The sequence below is a fragment of the Schistocerca gregaria genome, chromosome 3 (genome assembly GCF_023897955.1).
Source record: "Schistocerca gregaria isolate iqSchGreg1 chromosome 3, iqSchGreg1.2, whole genome shotgun sequence".
Lineage (NCBI taxonomy): Eukaryota > Metazoa > Arthropoda > Insecta > Orthoptera > Acrididae > Schistocerca > Schistocerca gregaria.
Genome location: NC_064922.1, coordinates 193148246 through 193172125, shown reverse-complemented (window position 1 = coordinate 193172125; position 23880 = coordinate 193148246). Strand labels below are relative to the sequence as shown.

The window sequence follows — 23880 nt, the reverse complement described above, 5'->3', positions numbered from 1 at the left end:
TTCCAACTTCTTCCTTCTTTCTCTGTCAATAATTTGTAATTTTATGGCCATTGTAGTTCCCTCTTATAGTGTGAGGTTTTAATTGGTTTTGGTTATTCCATGGTCGGAGGGACTGATGACTGCATAGTCTGGTCCCTTCTCCAGTCCTACCAACCAACCAATTTAACAACATGAGATGATATGCATATTGACAAAGTAACCTGGCTTTGAATTGCCACAGAATGTGTGGTTAGTTCTTAACTGAATAATATTCAACACTGCAAGATGTCCCAATTCTGTTCACAGGTGGAAGAAAATAATTTATCCAAGGTGTGACTGTGGCAAAGCAGACTGTTCACCATATAATTAAAGGGTGCTCTCTGAAAGCTTCCCTAGTGATAAAAGTGATAAAAAAGAGTTGCTGGCGATGACAGAGGGGTCAATAGACTACATTTGTGGCCTAGATATTAGTTTGTAATTTAAGATAATTGTAAATATTAATTTGTAGTGATGTAGCCATACACTAAATAAAGATAGTATGACCAGTCAACAAGTAAAGAGCTTTGATCCAAATGGCCAGATCATAGAGGTATCTTAATCAGGTGCACTTGATGAGGTGACCTGGTGGAGGCAAGCAGATTACTCATCTCCATTCCCCCATGTCCGGCATTCCATAGGCACCAGCAGCTAGTCAGTGTTCAATGAGTTTGCTAGTACTTCATTCTTCTCCATAAATGTGCTTAGGACAGGTTCCCAGACCTTACTGAGAATGTAGCCACAGACATTGCTTACCAGTTGATCCTTGGTTCTTGTTTGAATTGCTTCTTTCATGACACAGTCTCAATATTTGGATGTTTTGAGTGTTTGGCCAATGTCCTGGTGGGGTCATATTCTGTAATACGCATTTCAGGCAAACAGTGCTTGGAACTGTCAACTTGTTCGGCAGTAGTAAATGAATGTCGCTGGCGTTCACAACAGTAATATTTGAATGTGCACAATTTCAACTATATATTTCATTCCAGATCGGTTGGGGATTTGGTATACCTTGGTCTTACTTAGTGAGAGATCATCCTTGATGCTATATAGTGGTGTCCTAGTTTTAATCAGAAGGTAGACAACTGTCTTGACCTGATGATGTCTGAGAATCCATCCTAACGTCTCTGATAAAATGACAATGTAAGGACAAAGGCCGTGGCCATTTCTTTTTAATATTCTTCTTCTGTCTCCATAGGTCATGCTCTCGTTGTGGAGTGTAAAACTCCTCAGATCTGCCTTTCCAGTTAACAGTTTCTCTGAAACACTGTTTTCAGACCTTGTATTTCTCATAAGAAACTTCCTGTGTGTGAGGTAATGAGCCATATGTATGAGCATTAATACCACTGGGGCTCAATGTATCATCTATTGTTCATTGACCGGTACATCCAGAAAGTGGATTGCTCCAACAGTCTATATCTCTATCATACATCTGATGAAGCTGATTGTTCAGTCTACACAGCAGGACCAGCAGCACTAGCAGAAGCAATATCAGTACCAAACATGATTTCCTATTGATGTCGTTACTGAATTTTATTTTGGCTATTGGAAGCTTGATGGAACAAAGTGAAATGGCTTATACCTCATCTCCAGTGTGATTCAAACCAGTTGTGAATGCAAAAGCTGCTTCAAGAAACAAGCATTTTGTCACAGAACTATCCAGGTGCTGTTGTCTCTGTTTCTCTCTTCCTGCTGTAATAGTGTACAAGGCTAATTCCTTATGATATGGAAGATAATATCAATTGTAACATATACATGCAAAGGGCTTTGTGGTGTTAGTAAATTAGGTTTAGGAACATGTTGTCAGGTTTTATGCTGGAACTGTTTATAAATTTCATCAAAAATGAAAACAGTGTACCAAGTAAATTTAATAGGATGATTAATCACCTCTCCCAGAAGTAAGTAGATTATCACAGAGTAGCCAAAAATTCTGCTGTTTTGCAAAGTCACAAATACACTAACGGTGGGAAAGTTGTCTTGGACCACGGTGGGAAAATTGTCTCGGACCGCACCAAACACTTCGTGCTGCTACTGTAGCTTATTGTGGTATACAATCGGTGATGTTTTGCTATCATACCATGATTAGATGGAAGGCTTCAAATCACCAAAGGAATGCATCATTCCACATTTTAGTTTAATGTCTTGTATGAATTTTATCTGAAGATGGCAGCAAGCCTGAAAATCATAGCAGGCAATTGGTTGTTAAAGTGAATATTTTGATACAATCACAGATAGAAACAATTTACAATAGTTGCCAAGGTAATAGAGGAATGGAAGTACATTTTTCATAAAGTAGAGAGATATTATCCAATTGTAGTATGACATTTGAATGACTGTGTTGCAAGGACACTAGCTATCTTATTTTTACAACATACAGTCAATTGTTAGTTTTTCTCCATATCTAGTCATTACATGAACATGAAAGTACATAAAAAAATCAGTTCTCATAATGGTGTTGTGCTTCTAGCTGTTTAACCAAGTTTATGTACAATATTTAGATTACCAGTCTAACACAACTCATTTGAACATTTGAAAGAACACCAGCGATCAGTCATGCTGAGAAGACCTGAGAGACTAAGAATTCATATATGTTAGTGTCTTGTTTCTTGCTGAAATGAAAAAGCAGCACAAAATTGTAATCTGTGTGTTTCAGGGAACTTAGAGAAGGTGTTCCTGTCGCAGACCAGGATGGTAAACGAATTGGTAATTCAAAGGTTGCAGCACAGTATGGCATTGCTGCTGTAACCTTTAGTAGAATTGCAATGGCCACACCAGGAATGGGTGAGTTCAGTACTGCAAGATTACAAATCTTGACCCATTCAGTATCCAAAACATTCATTTTTTGGAAGAAAAAGCAAACACAAAATAAGAAATCATTAGAGAAAAACTATAGATAGTGGAGGAAGAGATATGCTACTCCATAATCTGAAGAGAAAAATTATCTAGGTGGGAGGTAGAAGTAACCATAGAGTTAAGAGTTGATATGGAAATTCCAGTTTTTGCTTCTTGAGCATTTTTGTCGTTTGTGTAATTTAATTCGCATTTGCTCATTAATGGGATTTAGAACTATGTGAAAGCTTCACTTCTGTGCACTGTAATGATGTAAAATTGTTGTGTGAAAAAAGTAGTACAAAATATTAAAAGAAAAAAATTTTAGTGGATGTGAGTTTCTGTTCAGATGAGACCACTAATGAAACTTACGGATAGAATTACTGTTATTAAACTTTTTAATAAGTTTTTTCATTCTGATTTGTTAACAGTATACAACTAATGGAGAAATTCACCACTAATTTCAAAAACTAATTTGGGATTTTACAGTACATACAAAAAAAATATTATACTCTGAAATACCACTTTGAGATCAGATACTGTGAAGTAAATTTATATGCCATCACTACACCATTTTGACAATAGAGCATTATGGATATTCAACACTGGAAGTGAGAAGTCGCCTAAGTTTTTTATTTATCTATTTTTCCATATCCATACTTGAGAGTAGTGTATTACAATGGAGAGTAGTGTATTACAGTGTAAATTTTACGTGGTATCAATAACTGCATAATCATCCATATTAAACTGTAGGTTCTCCTATAACTGACTGGGTAAGTCAGTTTAAAGGTCAGGCAAATGGGAGGGCAATATTATCTTCATTACAGCCAAGCATAATAAAGCACTACAGTTTTAAAGTCAACATTAGGTTGAGGGGGTAGGCTGAGTTATACATGGTGGGGACTGAACCTGGTTTTTAAAATTATTTTGGCAGAGTGCACAAACAGTGACTCAAGTGTACTGTCTGACTATTAAGTAACTGATTTGGAAGGCTCTTCTGATGTCATTTAATTTCTCATATTTTAACCCCAGTGTTTTTCTTCCCTCTGCATGGAGGATTATTACACCTATTCCGAAAAGACAAGCAATATCTGTGTGCAAGATAACATGCAAATTACTTTATTTGTACTATGTACACTAAATTGAAGAAAAATTGTAGATGCTGAAAGTTACAGGAAGCTGCTACCACCTTTTTGTAGTATTGTTTAGAAACTAGACAAAAATGCGCCACTTATGCAAAATTATAGAAGGGTGAGTACTTGTGGGACCTGAAACACTAGCTGTCAGATATCAGAAGGGTCACTATGAACAGTTATTCAGAGACCAAACTGAATTACTTTAGTCACTGTTCCTTGATATTTCCAGAATGATACCTGGTTGAATTCCCACATCTCTGTTTACCCAGTTATTTGTCTAAATAAGTTTCATTAACCCAGTGTTCTCAAGTTGGATGTTGGAGAGACCTTAGACTTCACAATCACTGTAGTAATAGTACTTTACTGTCAGTGTAGTAATCTGACAGATGGTATATTTCAACATTATAGATAATGAGTCACAGATAGGCCCAATAGAAAGACTGTCAAACAAGTTTATAGTCATTGTCGTTTTTGTCGTCGTCGTTTTTGTCGTCGTCGTTTTTGTCGTCGTCGGTTTTGTCGTCGTCGGTTTTGTCGTCGTCGGTTTTGTCGTCGTCGGTTTTGTCGTCGTCGGTTTTGTCGTCGTCGGTTTTGTCGTCGTCGGTTTTGTCGTCGTCGGTTTTGTCGTCGTCGGTTTTGTCGTCGTCGGTTTTGTCGTCGTCGGTTTTGTCGTCGTCGGTTTTGTCGTCGTCGGTTTTGTCGTCGTCGGTTTTGTCGTCGTCGGTTTTGTCGTCGTCGGTTTTGTCGTCGTCGGTTTTGTCGTCGTCGGTTTTGTCGTCGTCGGTTTTGTCGTCGTCGGTTTTGTCGTCGTCGGTTTTAACGTCGTCGGTTTTGTCGTCGTCGGTTTTGTCGTCGTCGGTTTTGTCGTCGTCGGTTTTGTCGTCGTCGGTTTTGTCGTCGTCGGTTTTGTCGTCGTCGGTTTTGTCGTCGTCGGTTTTGTCGTCGTCGGTTTTGTCGTCGTCGGTTTTGTCGTCGTCGGTTTTGTCGTCGTCGGTTTTGTCGTCGTCGGTTTTGTCGTCGTCGGTTTTGTCGTCGTCGGTTTTGTCGTCGTCGGTTTTGTCGCCGTCGGTTTTGTCGCCGTCGGTTTTGTCGCCGTCGGTTTTGTCGCCGTCGGTTTTGTCGCCGTCGGTTTTGTCGCCGTCGGTTTTGTCGCCGTCGGTTTTGTCGCCGTCGGTTTTGTCGCCGTCGGTTTTGTCGCCGTCGGTTTTGTCGCCGTCGGTTTTGTCGCCGTCGGTTTTGTCGCCGTCGGTTTTGTCGCCGTCGGTTTTGTCGCCGTCGGTTTTGTCGCCGTCGGTTTTGTCGCCGTCGGTTTTGTCGCCGTCGGTTTTGTCGCCGTCGGTTTTGTCGCCGTCGGTTTTGTCGCCGTCGGTTTTGTCGCCGTCGGTTTTGTCGCCGTCGGTTTTGTCGCCGTCGGTTTTGTCGCCGTCGGTTTTGTCGCCGTCGGGTTTGTCGCCTCGACATAGGGATCGCTCTGCTGATGCCTGTGCAACTAACCCCTCACACATGTCATGGAGTATATGCCCATCACTCTGAAGCATTGGGGCTCCCAGCAATGACTATCTTGCCAGGTGGCCTTTGCTGCGGCTGGGAGGTGCTCGTGTGGAGGGCCCCTGGTCGGAGTAGGTGCCATAAAGCCTAGTACGTGTCATCTCTTGCTTCTGGTCAAACACCAGCAGTCTCTAAGTGATCAAGTCTAACTCCAAGGCAAAGAAATACAAACCCAAATCTCTCCCGTTTCCTCCCCCCCCCCCCTCCCCCCTTGGCCACATCATGGGAGGAATGTTAGGCTAAGGATGGCAGCGAAGCTTATGCACCCCAGTACCTTGTATGTATGAGGGTTGATGGGAAATCTTTCTTCTCAATGAAAAAGTTTTTTGTATAGCATTTAGAGGACAAGTTTGTGGAGGTGGAATGTGGTCAGGGTCGATCTTCATCAAAACAGCATCCTCTGCCCTTCACGGGCACTACACACCTGTGACAAGCTGGGGGATGTTCCTGTTTCCATCACACCCCACAAATTTAGTCCCAGGGTATCATATTTCACTGGGACCTACTTTTGCAGTCTGCCAATGAGATACACACCAATTTAGAGCAGAGAGGTTCGTCCAGCTTGTCCACGGGGGTCTGAGGGATAATCAGATTGTCATTGGTGCCTTCATCTTGGCCTTTGAGGGTGACACATTACCCAAGAAGGTCAAGGTCATGGTCTACCACTGTGACGTAAAGCCATATATCCCTCCCCCAGTGCGATGCTTTAAGTGCTGGAAGTTTTTCTGCTGTATTTCCAGTGTCACCTGTCCAGGATTGTGGACGTCCTTCACATCCAAATACTCCCTGTGCCCCACCTCCCATCCGTGTCAACTGTGGAGAGCACCATTCGCCTTGCTCAACAGACTGCGGGATTCTCCAGAAAAAAAGAAAAATAATCGAAAGCAAGACCCTGGACCAACTGACCTACACTGAGGCTAAGAGAAAATATGAGAGACTACATAATGTGCATATGATGTCAACCTACGCAGCCACTATGACAACAGTTTTACCATTTTCCGTTCTGCCGCATACAGTTGGTTCTTAGAGCTGTCAGACATCACCTGCCCCCTAGATGGTGGGGGGGGCGCACTTCCCTCACTGTTGTTCCTGCACAACCTACTTCAGGAGAAACACCTCCCCCCAACCATCGGGGATGTCAGTCCTCACTTCTCACCCGGAGAAGTGTAAGTCTTCTTCGGCTTCTCTTGCCAGGAACGGATCCCTTGGGTCACTCCCTTCCCACGTTCCTATCAGTGGCAAAGCTGACTCCTGCCAGTGGCTGAAGCAACCACAGGTAGCTGGTCATAGGGCTTCACGGTCCTCCTCAGTCCCTGAGACTGAATCAGTGAACCCTCTCAGCCGGAAAAACCTAAGGAACAGTGAGAGAAACCTAAAAAGAAAAAGACCCCAAGAACCAAGGCACTGCAGTGGCACCTTCACCACCACTACCTAAAAGCTCTGTGTCCGACCATACTGAATTCCAACATCACTGATGGAGTGTGACATTAACTTATAAGACATTTTCAGCCAGGTGTCCATGTCTGGATACTTTTGATCTCATAGTGTATATCTGGCCTCTCAACACATACCCCTCCATCGTGGTTGCACCTACGGTACAGCTGTCTGTACTACTGAGGCACACAAGCGTCCCCACCATTGGCAAGGTGCATGGTTCATTGTTTGGGGGGGGGGGGGGGGGGGGGTAGGAGATTAGACAACTTGTACACATATAATCATGTAAATGCAACACTCTCACAAGACTACAGTCTCCGCCTAAACAGGCCAGAAAATCTGATTTAGCCTCAGCAGCCAGAGACTGTGGCGTTGTGTGCCAGTTGTGTTTGCTAGAGTGTGTGTGTGTGTGTGTGTGTGTGTGTGTGTGTGTGTGTGTGTGTGTGTGTGTCCAAAGAAGACCTTTTTTTGGCTGAAAGTGTACTTGTGTGACAGTGTTTTTGTTATGCCTATCTGCAACTCAGAAACTGTGCTATATAGTGAGTCGTAATCTATTATTTTCACAATATTGTGATTATTCTGTCCTAGATTTTCCATTGTTAGACAATACATATTTAATATTTTAGGCCCTGAGATCTAACACACAAATATGTGCTGAATAATCTCATTGTGTATACCATATTTTAAACTATAGTAACTGTTGAAAAGTTTATTGCATAATTGAAAAGTTTAAATTACAGAGTCTAAATTTTTCACTGATTTTAAAGAAGTTTGCAGTATTTTGGTTTTGAATTGATGTATAGTTTTATAAAACAAAATTTTTTTGTATGGTTATTTTTTTAATGAAAAAATGGTCTGGGTTGCAGAAAGTTTTCAGCAGCCAGTGTGATACTTTTACACAAGTGTAGTTAGTAGTGAAGAATATAGTTATCATAGTTGGGAATCTTTTATAATACATTTTTCTGCATTGTATAACATATTTTTGAAGCACTGTAATTTAGATAGGGTGACTTTGCACTTCTCACACTGATAGCTTGTCTGTTTGTTCCACACTTTTAGTGTCTGGTTTTTGTCTCTCTAAGAGCACACTAATACTGTTTTTGTGTCCTATCAGCTTCTGCCTATTTGTCCAAGAAAATAATTTCCAGTAAATAATATGAAAAGTCCTCTCCACGGATGATTGCCGTAAACTGAATTCTTGTTAGGTACTTTCCAGTCCCTTTGTTGTAAAGCATGTAGGAGTTTACCAAGAGCATTAGAATGAAGCGGGTAGCTAATTTTATCCACCGCTTCAGTTTTCTGTCTAAACATATTGTAGGATAGCTTCTGGTCTGACAAATCAACATTCAGCTTGATTTTGTTGTAGTTCACACACAGGTGGCTTTGACTTCTCCTTGCCCTTCTACCAGTAACGCTGACCATCTCAGTGGAGTCTCGTGTTAATCACATGGTACATTTTGTTCATCCTTCCAACAAAGGCCTAGGATCTTCCTTTTATACTTAAGAATTTACTCACTCCACCAGAGGTTTAGATCATTTATTGCACAACAAAAGTCCATCTGGCTTTTCCTTCCATTCTCACTAAAGCAGTTTTACAACCTTAGAGTTCCAAAGCAAGGGTCGGATTGGTATAAAATGTATCTGTGTACAGTATCCCTTTTCAGGTAAAAATCTCAACAATGTCTTTGCCATATTCACTGTGTCAGCCCTCTTGCTTGCATAGGCAGAGAAACTCCAGTTGTACTCTTGCAGAAAGACAATCTTATAATCTCAAATAGAGCAGTGCTTAGGAAAGCTCTGTTGTGTTCAAATTAACACTCAGGTTGAAGACAGTGTTGCATGGTTAGTGAAAGGAATTTCAACTCAGTCTTTATCTGAACATATCAAAATTTTGTCTTGAACATAGTGTACATCATCCTCAGTGTCAGTATCCTCAAAACCACAAGAATTTGTTTCATGTCCGGGACATAAAATGTTAATGTTTCTTCTCTGAGACTTGTTCAGCCCGACTGATAATAGGCATATTTTCTTGTATCAGTCAGTCATGGAACACTTAAAAATGTTTGAAAAATTACTGTGGCACAGTAAATGATAACCATATAACTGTTACTGCCCATGTGTAAGAGTTTTTAGAGAAGAGAAAATGGTTCTCTTATCAATTTAGCAAAATGTTTGCTTTGTGCTTCCTTATTCACTGAAAATAGTTGCCTAAAGGGAAAATAAGGGAAAAATAAAAATTCACAATGGTTTGAAATAGTAATCAGTCTTTAATAATAATAGCAGGACACTGTTGAACTACCACCAGTAGGATCATGGTTGTTAAAACAATTCTGTTCAAAGCAAATATGCACATTAACCTTTCTTTAAAGGCCTCATTGGGCATACTAGCAATAAAACAGTAGTAACACATGAACTGAAATCATATATTATGTTTTCTGGAGGTCTTGGAAAGTCCCCCGTTTAGTCATCACAAGGGCATAAAGGTGCATGTAGAATAAATGTTTACTGCATTTAAAAAAAATTAGTTTCACTGCGTGGTTTGGGGGTACTCCATGACAAGGTACTGATTAAGAAACAGATAATATTGCTTGCTATGTATCATAGGTTAATGGAACATTGGATCACTGCTGATTGATAACTTGACTAACTACTGGTTATATTTGTAGTAACTGTCTTTGCTCCCAGTTTTGCATAATTGGTACCATTTTCATACATGATCTTCTTTTCTTTCATACATTTTGTCCCACTCTTAATTTCTTACAAGTCAGATAATCATTCATTCTTTCAGATTTTAAATTTTCCTTCCCCCTCCCCCTGCAATTACAGTTTACCCTTAACACACAGTTTTATCTGCTGTATGCTTCTTTTGTGCCTCTTCATCACTTTTGATCCATTTGTTGCTTTGTAATTAAGTCTCATTTTATGCACTGAAGTATTTTATGTTAATTTTTAGCTTTATACTTACTTTTAGTTATGACTATGATTCATATCAAATGAAATGTTTGATATATTTTTTAATATGATTATATGTTTTTTTCAGTAGTGTGTATGGGGGGGGGGGGGGGGAGACAATTATATAACTTGGGAGAACTGTGACATTGAATCTAGATTGTATTTTCTTGTGTGGAAGCAATGTAAATGGAATTGGAAAACATTGCAAATTTATCAGCTAAAAGTGTCTAAAAAGTTGAGCTTTTTATTGTTTTGCATGAACAAGCCTATTTATTTTGCTTTGTGTGTTATGGCAGTTGCTTTTAATTATTGTGGACTTATTTTGTGTAACAGTAACAAAAACGTCAATTAAAATTATTATGATCTCTTTTGCTCATTTTGTTATTTTTGTATGTAAACATATGTTTATTTCAGTTTTTATTAATTTCAGCAGTGTCATCGCTGGCCATAAAAATTTGATTTTGACAAAGTGAGCAGCCCACAGGTTTCTTTTATAGCAATTTTTTTATTCTATCCCATATGTAATGTTTGAACACTAACATTGTTTACTCAGATAACTTTCACTGATATTACACTTCAAGGATGCTATTATTGTGTACATATTTATTGCATTCTCTTAATGTATATGAATTGAATACCTTAATTTTATTTCCAGTTAGTAGTTTTGAATGAGTAGTTTCATTTGTTTTTCATTTAAATGAGTGACCATCTCGTTATTTATTTATTTATTTATTATCGAGGGTTGGAACTTTAATAGTGGCAACTATTTATTTACAGATATTTCAAAGTTTCACTGACCTTCAAAGTAGTCACCAGCATTGTGTGTAAACCGTTGCCAGTGATGTGGAAGTCGTAGGATACTCTTAGCAGTGCCAGCTGTGTTGACAGTTCGAGCAGCGGGGTCTGTTGCCCGACGAATTTGTAGCAGTTCTGAAGTGAATGCTGTGAAGTGTTTACTTCAGTTTAGAAATAGAGTTGAACCATGAGTGCTTAAGTCAGATTTGATATAGCACTTAGCAGCACCACCAGTCAAACAAATCAGTAACAGCTTGCACTGTACATGGTTAAGCATTGTCCTGCAAAACGATGGTCAGGTCCTGCAGAAAGTGTCATCACTTCTGTCTCTATGCTGTTTTGGAGCACAACCTACGACCAGCTTATAGACAGAAATGATGACACTTTCTGCAGGACCTGACCATCATTTTGCAGGCCAATGCACAAGGAAGTACAGTGAAAGCTGTTACTGATTTGTCTGACTGATGAGGCTTATAAGTGCTATACCACCTACTGACTTAAGCCCTTGTGAGTTCAACTCGATTTCTGAACTGAAGGAAACAAAATTCGTCAGGCAATAGACCGCGTTGTTGGAACTTTGAACACAACAGGCACTGCTAAGAGTACCCTATGACGTCCACAAAGCTGGCAACAGGTTACACACAATGCTGGTGACTACTTTGAAGGTCAGTAAAACTTTGAAACATGTATCTATTTTGTATGAGGTGTAAATAAATAGTTGCCACTGTTAAAGTTCCAACCCTCATATAACAGATGAGTGGGATAGGTAATCGGATACCATTTTACACACAAGCAGCCATCACATAGTTTATATAACAATTAACTGTTAAAGAAGTATGTAGCAATAGCATGCAAGTTGTAAATATGTGTAACATACGCTTGTCTACTGTAAACTGTCTATTATTTGTGTATACTTACATATTATGCATGAATGAGTTTCTTTGGATTTGAATGTATGTCTAATATTGGATGTTAGTGCAGTAAAACTTGTACAATCCCCTTCAGGTAGTATAAAACTGCTGCACATGAAATTTATTTGGGCATTTATCCTGTTCACCTTTTAAATGTGAACTGAGAGTAGCAGACTGTCTGCTACTTTTTAATAAGAGTTTTGCCTAAAATACATACCTTTTCCAGAATCACAGAATGGCAGAAGTGTTTAATGATGCAAATTACTTATTTTCACTAATTCAGTTTTTAGTTATTCTTGTGCATTAGCTAGCATGGTGAAATTAGAATTGAGACTCGTATGGGTATGGCCTGGTGCGTTTGAATTTTGAATGGAAACATGTGTAGGCTCTTTCTCAGTATTTTCTGCGTGCTGGAACACTTCAAACCAGTCTCGGATGCAATTCTACGGACAGATGACATTGTATCTCACTGAATAATTCCAGAAACTGTGGCGATATTTTCAGGCGTAACTGTGGTTTGCTTGCGGCCAGCATACCCACTAGATCATCGGTTACGCTGCCTGTTCGTTGAAATTTTGTGAAGAGTGTACGAATGGTTTTTGCATCAGGTCCTTTTGGAACATTAAATCGTGTTTGAAAACTTAGCCTTGTTGCCGTATGACTCTCTTCTAACCTGTGGTACTCTAGCACCAGAAAAACACGTTGTTTAATGGAGTACATGGTTTTAATCTCTTTCTTCGGTACGCTAACCTCCTTTCACGTTTCAATATGGAACTGATCGCTCTGGGCTTCAGATAACTATTTATACTAGGCATTACGTATGGCGATTATAGCACCATCTGTTAGCAACTTTTGTAACTATTATTTCAAACTGCTGTATAAACTTCTTACAGCTTTCACAATAAACATACTGTTTACTGCATTCCTCTATCGATCTTTGTTTTTGAGGTATTTAATTTTGAAATCAGGGAGCCCTTTTCTGGACACCCTGAAGAATGTTTTCATCTGGCAGTGTTGAACATTGCCATATAAATCTACCCACTTGCGGTTAAGTTTCATTACAGCACAAATTAATTCCATTCTTTCCTGGAAACTGTTTCATTTGCTCCCCTGTCAAGACAGGCCATTGGGATAACATGAACATAAATCGTTCTGGGAGTTAACAAGGAGCATTTGCAGTCCACTCACTAACAGGTCCATATAATGTACTCAGCACTCATGAAATGTAGTTTATTGTCATAATTCCTTTCATAGAGAACAGCACTCTAAAAACCCAATCTTCATCAAGAAGAGTCTTTAACCTTGTAACCCAACTTGCTACTCCTAGTGCTGTAAGAATGCTCCATCTGGCTTCTATAATGTGCTCATTTTAAATTTTGAGTTATGAGTAGTCATTAATGTCTTGCATCACTTCCATTACCAGTCTCATTTGTTGCTGATGATGCACACTCATCTTCCAGATTTATTTCTCCACGTGTTGTACTTATCTTACATCTTTCAACTGTACTTCTAAAGGGAAAATTATCACTGTCCAGTTTTCATTTCTTCAACAAGCTAACACCCTTCCTCTTGGAATGGAGGATTCTTCCCTTTCAAATAGAGAGGATACTTCTGATAGACATTTAAATTTAAGTTTTGTTTCTTTCATTCATTAGAGGAAGTCAATTTAAAAACTGCAGATAATGTGTGTTCAAATAGAGAGGATACTTCTGATAGACATTTAAATTTAAGTTTTGTTTCTTTCATTCATTGGAGGAAGTCAATTTAGAAACTGCAGATAATGTGTGTTCTTTTTTCTCAATTTTCTTAAACTGACCATTTTTTCTTAGTGCCATTGTTCATGTTATATTTTTAGCCTCTTGTCTCCTTCAAAACATGCTCTTCCCAGTGCTCTCCACTTTGGCATGGTGTTTAGCAAGCTTCTTTTTGAATGTCGTTCAGTTCCTGTGGCAGATTCGCATACCTAATCCTACTTAAATGAAATAGAATCCTTTCGAAATGAATTTAAATTTTGGAAACAAGAAATGTCACATGGAGCAAGATCTTGGGGATGAATATTTTTTTTCTTTTACAAAACATACTAATTGCCAAAGCAAAGCAGGAAGCTGCTTTGTCTGCATGAAAGATCCATGAATTGCCTTGCATCAATAAATTTTCCTTTGTAATCTTTTCAAAATACAGTATTTTTAAATACCTGAACTATGTTGTTAACAATACTCTGCCAACCCCAACAAGCAATTTCATGGTAGCCATTCCCAAATGGGGCATTTTAGGGTCAGTTTTTTGTGTTTCTTATGAACAACTCTAGTGAAAATGTTTTCTGGCATAAAATGTAACTATATTAAATTTCTCTAGGGCTAACTGTTTCCACATTGCAGGGAATGGAAAAATCACAGATTATTAAAAATATTGTTCTAACTGTGTAAAAATAATGTTTACAGTTTAATGAAGTGGGTTAAGAACAAATGTTAAATGTGTGTGCCAAATGTAAGAGTCGTATTAAGGGATCATTTGTCTTCTGTCAGTGTAAAGGGGTGGAATAGGAGGCTGATGGAGGGTGGAAGCCTGAGGGAAGGTAGGCCACAAGATTGTGATCAAGCTTCCCCTCCTTCATAGATCTGCAAACTGAAAAGGGAGCAGATGATTCCCCACTCTATCCTGCCCATTAAGACACAAGAAGGAATTACAGGGTGTTCCACAAAGTTATACTGCCCTACACAGTGTACCTTATGAATCACTGGTGACGAAGTGTACAGACATGCCCAGGGATTTTTAATTTCCACAGAGTTCATTAACACTACATGGAATACAGTTAAGAGTTACTAGTAATACTAATGAAATAAATGCATATGGATAGAATCTGTGTAAATCTCAGCACACTTTTCTACATTGCAAGATGTGAATTTGGTTTTTAGTCATCCTGTACGACAGCTGTAGAGTTGTTCTGGGAAAGGCAACTTCCCCCATCACAAATGGTGCTCCCTTTTCAGACAGCAGACAAACTCTGCATCCCCAGCATTTACTGTCCAGTTGTCTTATGTGAGTAGACAAAATAACTTCACTGAGCTCATATTTATGTAGTAGTAGGTATTTTCAGTTTATTAAATGAGTTCTTACTTACAGCTGTTAAATGAGCTTTTATGTAAAAATATTCAACATCTGGAATCATGTTATGTGCTGCGGGGATTGGTATAATTTTGTGAACACTTTGTGGTTTCTTCTCATGACATAGTGGGGTGGATAGAATGGGGAACCACCAGCTCGACTTTGTCTGGAGAACTATGGAGGAGGGAAGTGCCTGACCACAGTTTGGAGGTCTACCTTCTCTCACACTCCTACCCTTCGCCCATCCCACTCCCCACTCTATTGTACCCCCAGAGTACAATTAACCCCCTTGATGTGGCTCTACGTCACTTAGATGTGGTACACACATTTAACATTTGTTCTTAACCAACTTCATTTAACAGTAAACATTATACTATTGAAACATTATTTTTAACAATCTGCAACTTTTCCATCCTCTGCAATGCAGAAACTATTAGTGCTAGAGGAGAAAATGAGTAAGACCTGTATGTAGGAAATGTAATGTAGTTAAGTTTTGTACTGGGAACATTTTCACTGTAAGTCGTAGTTTTCAAATTGTTAGAGAAAAACATAAAGTTACTTTTGTACACCCAGCGACTCCAACGCTCGCACAGTATTGGTCTAGATTTTTAGTTTGTTGTTGTGAACAGTTCCTCTTACTGTTGTTGTGGACAGTTCCTCTTACCATTGTACAAAAATTTGTGACCAAATGTTTGTTTCCCACATTTGATCTTCTATGGAATGAGATAGCGGATTTTGAGTCTGAAGGTCATTTGGAAGGCAATGTTCAGTGGTGCCAAGACCATAGGCATAAGGCATGTTGGTGCATAAGGAGGTGGCATCCACAGGTAAAGGTGCAGGGATGGTAGAGACTCATTGAAGGAAGTGGTGTTTGTGAGAAAGATCAGAAATTCTTTCAGTAAGAACAAAATAGCCAGCTACAATGAGGTGTCCAGGCTTATTGGATTTATGGGGAACATGTAGAAGATGGGCATGTGGGGTGTCATTGGGATATGGAGGGAAATGGACTCGGGCAGGAGGTTCTGGGGTGGACCTATCAGAACCAGTATGGCCCCATCTTATATCAGCCTTGTTGTGGGCTACGTGGAAAAGGCATTCCTCAAGACCCAGAAGCTGGATCCCCTTTTTTTCAGTTCAAATTCATTTAGTCTTTTCCTAATCCTAAGCTGTCTTGCTTGATATTGGCTTCCATATTTCTAAACCTCAGAGTACACAAAACTAACCAGCTAGCAACAGTACATACTTTCTTTGAGAGCTGCCACCCATTCCACATCAAACACTCCATACCTTACAGTCTAGGCATCCACAGCAAATGTATCTGCCACCACCAAATCCCTCAACACCTATGCCTACCACTTGTCCCTCAATTTTTCACTTCTGCAACTACCCTACAGGCCTCATTCACAAAGCATTCTTCTCTCGCCCTCTGAATAGTGTAGTTCTCACTTGTCACTCAGGCTGCAAATGCTTCAGCACATTCTCCTGCCAAAGCTATGGCTTTCTCAGTTCAAGCCTGGGAATGAGATCCCCTCTCCCTGGTATCCTCCCCACTCAAACCACTGTCACCCTCCTAACCTCGGTAACATCCTAGTCAGTGTGCAAGACATTCCAAAACCATTATCCCTAACTCATAGTTCCTATCCCTGCAATGATTCCCACTGTAAAACTGTCCCATACAGCTTCCTACTGCCATTCATCCCACCCCCATAACCACAAAAGCCTACAAGATAGAAGGTGAAATAACGTTTAAAATCACATGTTGTTTATTTATGGTGTCCATTGCACAGAATTTTATAAAGGAGTGAGTAAAACAACTGGACTGACTGAGGGTATGAATGGGCATAGAGGTAGTGTCCACCTCGGAGACACCCAGTACCTAGTTGCTGAATGTACTCTATAGCACGACCTGAGGGACCCGAGTTCCAGATACAGCATAAAGGCTGTTTGGATACTCACACTAATACTAGGTTTCCTGAACTCCAGATAAGGAAATTTGGCATTGAATACAGCTTTGCATCTGGGTATCATCCTCTATTTAACCTCCATTTATCCTCAACCCTTTCTCTCTTCATGTCTAGTTCTCAATTGCATTATTAATTACTCTTCTTCTTCTTCTTCTTCTTCTTCTTCTTCTTCTTCTTCTTCTTCACATGTTCTTTTATTCTCATCATCCCTAGGCTAAAACTGGCACAGTACTTACCAACATACTATCGTAAATCTCCTACTTTCTCTGATGCAACCCCTCCCCCCTATTTGCATCATTGTCTTATCTCTCTCCTCACTACAGATGAGTCTTTCTCATCCCATGTGACAAATAAATAACCAAACTGATGGTGCTTCTGGCAAACAGTGAGTGTGTCATGGCAGGTTTAAACATGTTTGTGTCAGTTGGTGCTTCTCCCTTCCTGAGCTTGACTGGCACTGTTATGTCTCTCTGTCTCATTGTAGCAACTGTCAGTTGAAGCCCTTGTGCTAATATCATGAAAGAAAATACAAAGTGTTCATCTGAAGCAATGATTTAACCCCAAGTCTCTTTTGAAACTAGGGTTAACTCCAACAGAAGCTCATGCCATGCTAAAGGAAGTGTATGCAAGTAAATGTCTATCATGAACACAAGTTTTTGAGGGGTTCAAAGAGGGATATAAAATGACCAAACACAATGTGTGCCCTGGACAACACTCAACATAAAAACAAACAAAACCATTGAGAAAATTTGTAATCTAACCAATGAAAATAGTCTTAAGGCCAGGCATCAATCAACATTATTACGCCAAGGCTCCGACTGCTGTTTTTGAACAAGTGAGGAGACAATCATATTTGTGGAACAAGAAGTCCTGGATGCTTCACAAAGACAATGCACCAGACCATTACACCTTGTGCGCAAAGAAATTCTTTGCTGATAAGGCACCCCATATTGGACCATCCACCATATTTGCCTGATCTGGTCCTCTGTGATTTTTTTTTCTTTTTTTTTTTTTTAATTTCCGAAGGTCAAATCAGCACTTAAGGGGACAAGGTCTGGCAGTGTGGAAGAGATGAAATCAAAAGAAATTGAGTTTCTGAAGGCTGAGAAAGGGACTTCCAGCAATGTTCTGAGAAATGGAAAATTCATACAGAGCATTGTAGGGATTGACAAGCAGAGTATATACTGAATGTGATTAATTTTGTGAAAATTGTGTTTGTACCACCATACCAATTATTTAATTGTCATACCTTATATGTATTGTTGTGTGTATTTATTGGCACTTCTGGCATTTCTCCTGAAGGAAAGTGCTTGCCATCAATAGTAAATTGTTGTTTCCCATAGTTTTATAGTTTCTCTCAACTGTGGTCCCTTGATATATTTCTCCTCCTACCTGTCGTAACTTGTGTTTTTCAGATTTTCATTCTCTTTCTCTTTTTTGTGATAATCTTTCCACTCATTACAACACATCGTATTTTTGTATTAATTGAGGGGATGCCTGATGATCATTAACACTACTATTGATAAAGAATTTTTTTTTTTTTTTTTTTGTGTTCATGTTTTCAATATTGGCTGCTTGTATATTCGGCAGATATAGAGCACAGAATGTTGGCTTTCACCACCATGTTAGTACTCTCCGTGGCTACACAGTACCTGTACGCCCTCTGAATCATATTTACATTCTGTGGTCTCCTGAACTATTAGCTTTGCTGTGTCCCAGACATAATTCCTGTGGCAAGTTAGTGATGTGCAAGCTGGTTGTTGAATAAATTTATTATAATTAGTTTCATTAATATTGTGGAATCCATTGTGTTCGGGAGGTCTAAATATTGCTTCTATGTAAGTTGGCCTGTTGTGTTTGTTCTAGCAAAACTATTGCATGTTAAGGATTGAAAACATTGTAAATAAAATGTCAATATAAATTAGGACATGTTGCTACTTGCCACATAAAGGAGGCACATTTAAATGGCCTGTCTGTCACCCAGTGCCTCCGGTGTGGCGAGTAGCAGTCTATCCTAATTCACATTGTCGTTATTTTGTTGCATAATACATCAGCTGTACATATTAAATAGTTGCTGTACCTCATAACATTATTTGTATAAAGCATGTTTTTTTATGTATACAGTGTCAGTGCTCGAAAATCGTCTTTAATAAAGATAACCAATCAGCTGTGTACATTTAGCAGTAGTATGTGAATGCTGTTACCCATCTGAAAGTGACATGTAACTAATTCATGTTCTGTGTGTTAAATTTACATATTGTGACTCTTTAAATATTGTTTCAGCAATTACGCCATTTGTAATGGACCGACTTGAGAAACGTGGAGTTTTGCAGCGCTTTCCATGGTCTTCTGCTCCAATACAAACTTTGCTGTGTGGTTTCTTCCTCACATTTGCAACACCCATGTGCTGTGCACTGTTTTCACAGAAAGCCTCAATAGCAACAGCTTCACTTGAACCAGAACTGCAGGTGAACAATCTTGCTTGGAAACCATTTTAACTTCTAGCTATAATGCATTTCAAGATAGAAACAGTGTTGGAAGATCACAGGTTATAAATAAATCTTTCATATGCACTGGATTGGGCTTTCAGTAAGACCACAGTAATGAGGATGACCAAGATAATGGTGTTGAAAATGTGCTATAGTCGTAACTCCTTTAAATTCTAAAAACTCGAAATGTATTAGTTCATAATCATTAATGTAGCTTTGTGTACCGACCCATCAATAATAGTTCCTTCACCTCATTGAAACTCTCACCAAAGTTAAATTATAATATATTAGTTACACTACTATCTAGCCAGAATATATTTTGGCAACAACTGGATTTCTCGTGGAGGCCACATGTGACATTGGGATGGGAGCTATGAGTCCCTTAAAAGACAAGCAGGAGGAGGAAGAAGAAGAAGAAGAAGAAGTATTGCATGTATGTTTTGTATTAATTCCTATTAATTTTTTACTGTAGCTATCTCATTGATATCGCATTACCATCTGAATGACCTTCTGACCTCATAGGCAGTTAAATTATAGAACACTGTCTTGGTAGTGTATATCACCCACTTTCATCCTGCTGATGGCAAAAGGTCATCAAGGTTTGTTGGAACTGAGTCCAGTGCCTCCTGCCTGGTTAAGCTCACAAGGATGTAGGTCAATTGACAAAGGGTGGAACACGAGGGGGAGGCAGTTGTCACAAAAGTGCTATACCTTCATAGAATGTTTCTAAAAACATTCAGACACAGATTGGGAATGATGGAATGGCACATTGTACTGATTATGTTACAGGTAACTAGTATTTTGATCTCAGGTACCAAGCTTCAGAGAAACTCTGATATGAGCTGAGACTGCTTTGGGCATAGTTGTTGTGAGGTTCAGCACTATTCATGTCTCTTGCCAAAATGTTAAGTCTCTTGCAGTCTAGTGTACTGCAGCTAGAGTTGTTGTTAGGTCCCACTGCAAAGTTAAAATGGAACAAGGCATTTATGAATGAGAAGGCAAGAGCTATAACCAAAACATAAATGGAATAGAATATGATGATTTAGAAGGAAATGTTCAAGAATGTCTTGGAGTAAGGAGTATATCAGGGATGTCAGTTGTCACCAATTTTTATCAAATTTTATTTTGAGAAAGGCATCAAGGAATGTAAAGAAGATATTGAAGAGAGAAAATTATGAAGTGCAAATACAAATATGGCATTGGTAGAAACTATAAAAAAGTTAGCAAAAATGAAAAAGATCTTGAAACAAAGTAAAACATAAAAAATAATGGACAGAAGATTATGGTCTGCAGCTGCCACACATTGCAAATAGACAGCATGGTTAATAATAAACCACTTGGATAAGTAAATATTTATTTAGGTAGTAAAATCACCTCAGATGGCTAAAGTTCAGGTGACACAAAGAACAAAATTGTGTTCACTGCATCTTATTACAAGTAAAAGTTGTTTATTACATCATCAGAAAGAGATAGGGTAAGATCTTTGTGTGGAGGCTAGTCTCATATGGCTTGGAGATGCACGCAACGTTGGTAAGTGGCGACAAGCGACTGGAGGCATTTGAAGAGTGGTGCTGTAGGAGGATGGTAATAATGTAGTAGACAGCAAATCTCACAAATAAAGAAATATTGAGAAGAATAGGTGCAAAAAGGATCTATGCTACCAACAGTAAGAACAGGGGGGGGGGGGGGGGGGGGGGGGGGAGGGAGAGAGGGAGAGGGAGAGAATTCAATAGTTTTATGATTAATACACACAACAAAAAAGTTTTGCATCAGCCCTGGTTCCCAGAACTCCTGTAGATAGACATTGACTGTGGATGTTGTATCACAGACATGGTCCTTTTGACTGTTAAGAGATGTCACTAAACCCACCCAAAGATGTGAATAACCATGCATGAGCAGCACCTATTAGGAGGAGGGGGTCTGACAGCCAATCAGTTCCAGTCATTCCGCCAGGAAGGAGGTACATAGTTTATGTTGCCTGTAGTTCAACCATGCCTAGATGGTCAATACCGTGGTTCAATTGCATCCGCAGTGTTACTTTGTGCCAGGCTTCGTTTAGGATAATGACATCATTTGACTAGAGTGGCCAGCATGTTCTCCAAACATGAACCCTATCAAACATGCCAGGTATAGACTGAAAAGGGCTGTTTATGGACGACTTGACCCACCAACCACTCTGAAGGATCAATGTCGAATCGCCGAGGAGTGGGACAATCTGGACCAACACTGCCTTCCTGAAGCTGTGGATAGTATGCCATGATGAATACAGGCATGCGTCAGTGCAAGAAGACATGCTACAGGGTATTAGAGGTACTAGTGTGTACAGCAATCTGGACCACCACCTCTTATGGTCTCGCTGTTTGTGGTACAACATGCAATGTGTGGTTTTCATGAGCAATAAAAAAAGTGGAAATGATGTTCATGTTGATCTCTGTTCCAGTTCTCTGTACAGGTTCCAGAACTCCGTGAACCGAGAACTTTCAGAACTGAGGTGATGCAAAACTTTTTTTCATGTGTGTACAGTGAGGAGGAGTTGGTTCAATACTCCGTTCTGCATACTTTGCACTTGCAAAGCTTTTTCGGGCTGACCTACTGGTAGAATTTATTAGCTTGCTTTCACTGAGTATTGTCCAAAAGGCATAATCTTCCAGGGCAATTAAGTTAAATCCAAAAAGGTATTTATTCCACAGACTTGTGCAATTATAATATTCTGCCTTTATCAAATATAATTTGACTTTTCCCACATTCTTAAAGACTCTCCTTTTCTGCAACCATTTTGATTTAATTTTGCAGCACCTCTTAATTTCATTTGGAAGTGGATTATCTTGATTTATTACTTACTTTTTCTGAACGTTTTTTGCAGTTCTTTCCTTTGCTAATCTTTTGAAGTATTTGTGCTGTCACACAAGGTTTCTTCACAGTAACTTCCTTGTCTGTACATTTACCTGTCAAATTTCTTTGATTGCTTTGTCTGGGGTGCCCAGTCCTCAACTGAACAGCATATTGTGGTATTCATTGTCACAGTATCCACAGCTTTATAGAACTCCTAATGCACTCATTATTCCTCAGTACTTCAGTGTCCTCCTTCTTCACTCACTAGAAAATTCTGTGGAACTTCCACCTACTTTTTGTCGTTACTAAATTGTAATCCAGGTCAATATCTGCTCATTTGTTTGCCTTACAACCAAATATTTGATTTTGCGATTGCAATCTCATCATGTTATAATACACCTGTTGTTGTCCTGTCTCTGCAGGCCTTTTGCAAGTATATCTCCTGTTGTGACTTTTGAACAGTGTATTTGCTATTAACTAGCTGTAATGTATAGCAGAACTCTCTCTCATTCCTAGTATTGAGCCTTGAGCCCATATTCGCCCATAACTGTCTCATCTGTTGCTATTCGATGCACACATTGTCTCCCCCCCTCTCCCCCCTCTCCCCCCTCTCCCCCCCTCTCCCCCCCCTCTCTCTCCCCCCCTCTCTCCCCCCCTCTCTCTCCCCTCTCTCTCCCCCCCCTCTCTCTCCCCCCTCTCTCTCCCCCCCTCTCTCTCCCCCCCCCTCTCTCTCCCCCCCTCTCTCTCCTCCCCCCCTCTCTCTCCCCCCCTCTCTCTCCCCCCTCTCTCTCCCCCCCCTCTCTCTCCCCCCCTCCTCTCTCCCCTCCCTCTGTCTCCCCCCCCTCTGTCTCCCCCCGCCCTCTGTCTCCCCCCCCTCTGTCTCCCCCCCCTCTGTCTCCCCCCCCTCTGTCTCCCCCCCCTCTGTCTCCCCCCCTCTGTCTCCCCCCCTCCCTCTGTCTCCCCCCCCCTCTGTCTCTCCCCCCCTCTGTCCTCCCCCCCTCTGTCTCCCCTCCCCCCCTCTGTCTCTCCCCCCCTCTGTCTCTCCCCCCTCCCCCCCTCTGTCCTCTCCCCCCCCTCTGTCTCTCCCCCCCTCTGTCTCTCCCCCCCCTCTGTCTCTCCCCCCCTCTGTCTCTCCCCCCCCTCTGTCCTCTCCCCCCCTCTGTCTCTCCCCCCCTCTGTCTCCTCCCCCCCCTCTGTCCTCTCCCCCCCTCTGTCTCCTCCCCCCCCCTCTGTCTCTCCCCCCCCTCTGCTCTCCCTCTCTCCCCCTCTGTCTCTCCCCCCCCTCTGTCTCTCCCCCCCTCCTGTCTCTCCCCCCCTCTGTCTCTCCCCCCCCTCTGTCTCTCCCCCCCTCTGTCTCTCCCCCCCTCTGTCTCTCCCCCCCTCTGTCTCTCCCCCCCTCTGTCTCTCTCCCCCCTCTGTCTCTCTCCCCCCCTCTGTCTCTCCCCCCTCTGTCTCTCCCCCCCTCTGTCTCTCCCCCCCTCTGTCTCTCCCCCCCCTCTGTCTCTCCCCCCTCATGTCTCCCCCCTCTGTCTCTCCCCCCTCTGTCTCTCCCCCCCCTCTGCTCTCCCCCCCCCTCTGTCTCTCTCCCCCCCCTCTGTCTCTCCCCCCCTCTGTCTCTCTCCCCCCCCCTCTGTCTCTCCCCCCCCCTCTGTCTCTCCCCCCCTCTGTCTCTCCCCCCCTCTGTCTCTCCCCCCCTCTGTCTCTCCCCCCCCTCTGTCTCTCCCCCCCCCTCTGTCTCTCCCCCCCTCTGTCTCTCCCCCCCTCTGTCTCTCCCCCCCTCTGTCTCTCCCCCCCCTCTGTCTCTCCCCCCCCCTCTGTCTCTCCCCCCCCTCTGTCTCTCCCCCCCCTCTGTCTCTCCCCCCCTCTGTCTCTC

General features: G+C 41.0%; 2 protein-coding genes across 2 annotated transcripts in view; one reads left to right on the top strand and one right to left on the bottom strand.

Annotated features, from left to right (window-relative positions):
• The window catches only part of LOC126356292 (sideroflexin-1), an 87415-nt gene that overhangs the window by 59350 nt on the left and 4185 nt on the right, over positions 1-23880 (top strand). Inside the window, exons 7-8 of the mRNA XM_050007186.1 lie at positions 2666-2793; positions 18970-19154. Coding sequence (XP_049863143.1) covers positions 2666-2793; positions 18970-19154 — 313 coding nt within the window. The remainder of the gene's footprint in view (positions 1-2665; positions 2794-18969; positions 19155-23880) is intronic.
• Positions 82-23880, bottom strand: part of LOC126356293 (uncharacterized) — a 312745-nt gene continuing 288946 nt past the window's right edge. Inside the window, exon 9 of the mRNA XM_050007190.1 lies at positions 82-2187. Coding sequence (XP_049863147.1) covers positions 2147-2187 — 41 coding nt within the window. The 3' untranslated portion in view covers positions 82-2146. The remainder of the gene's footprint in view (positions 2188-23880) is intronic.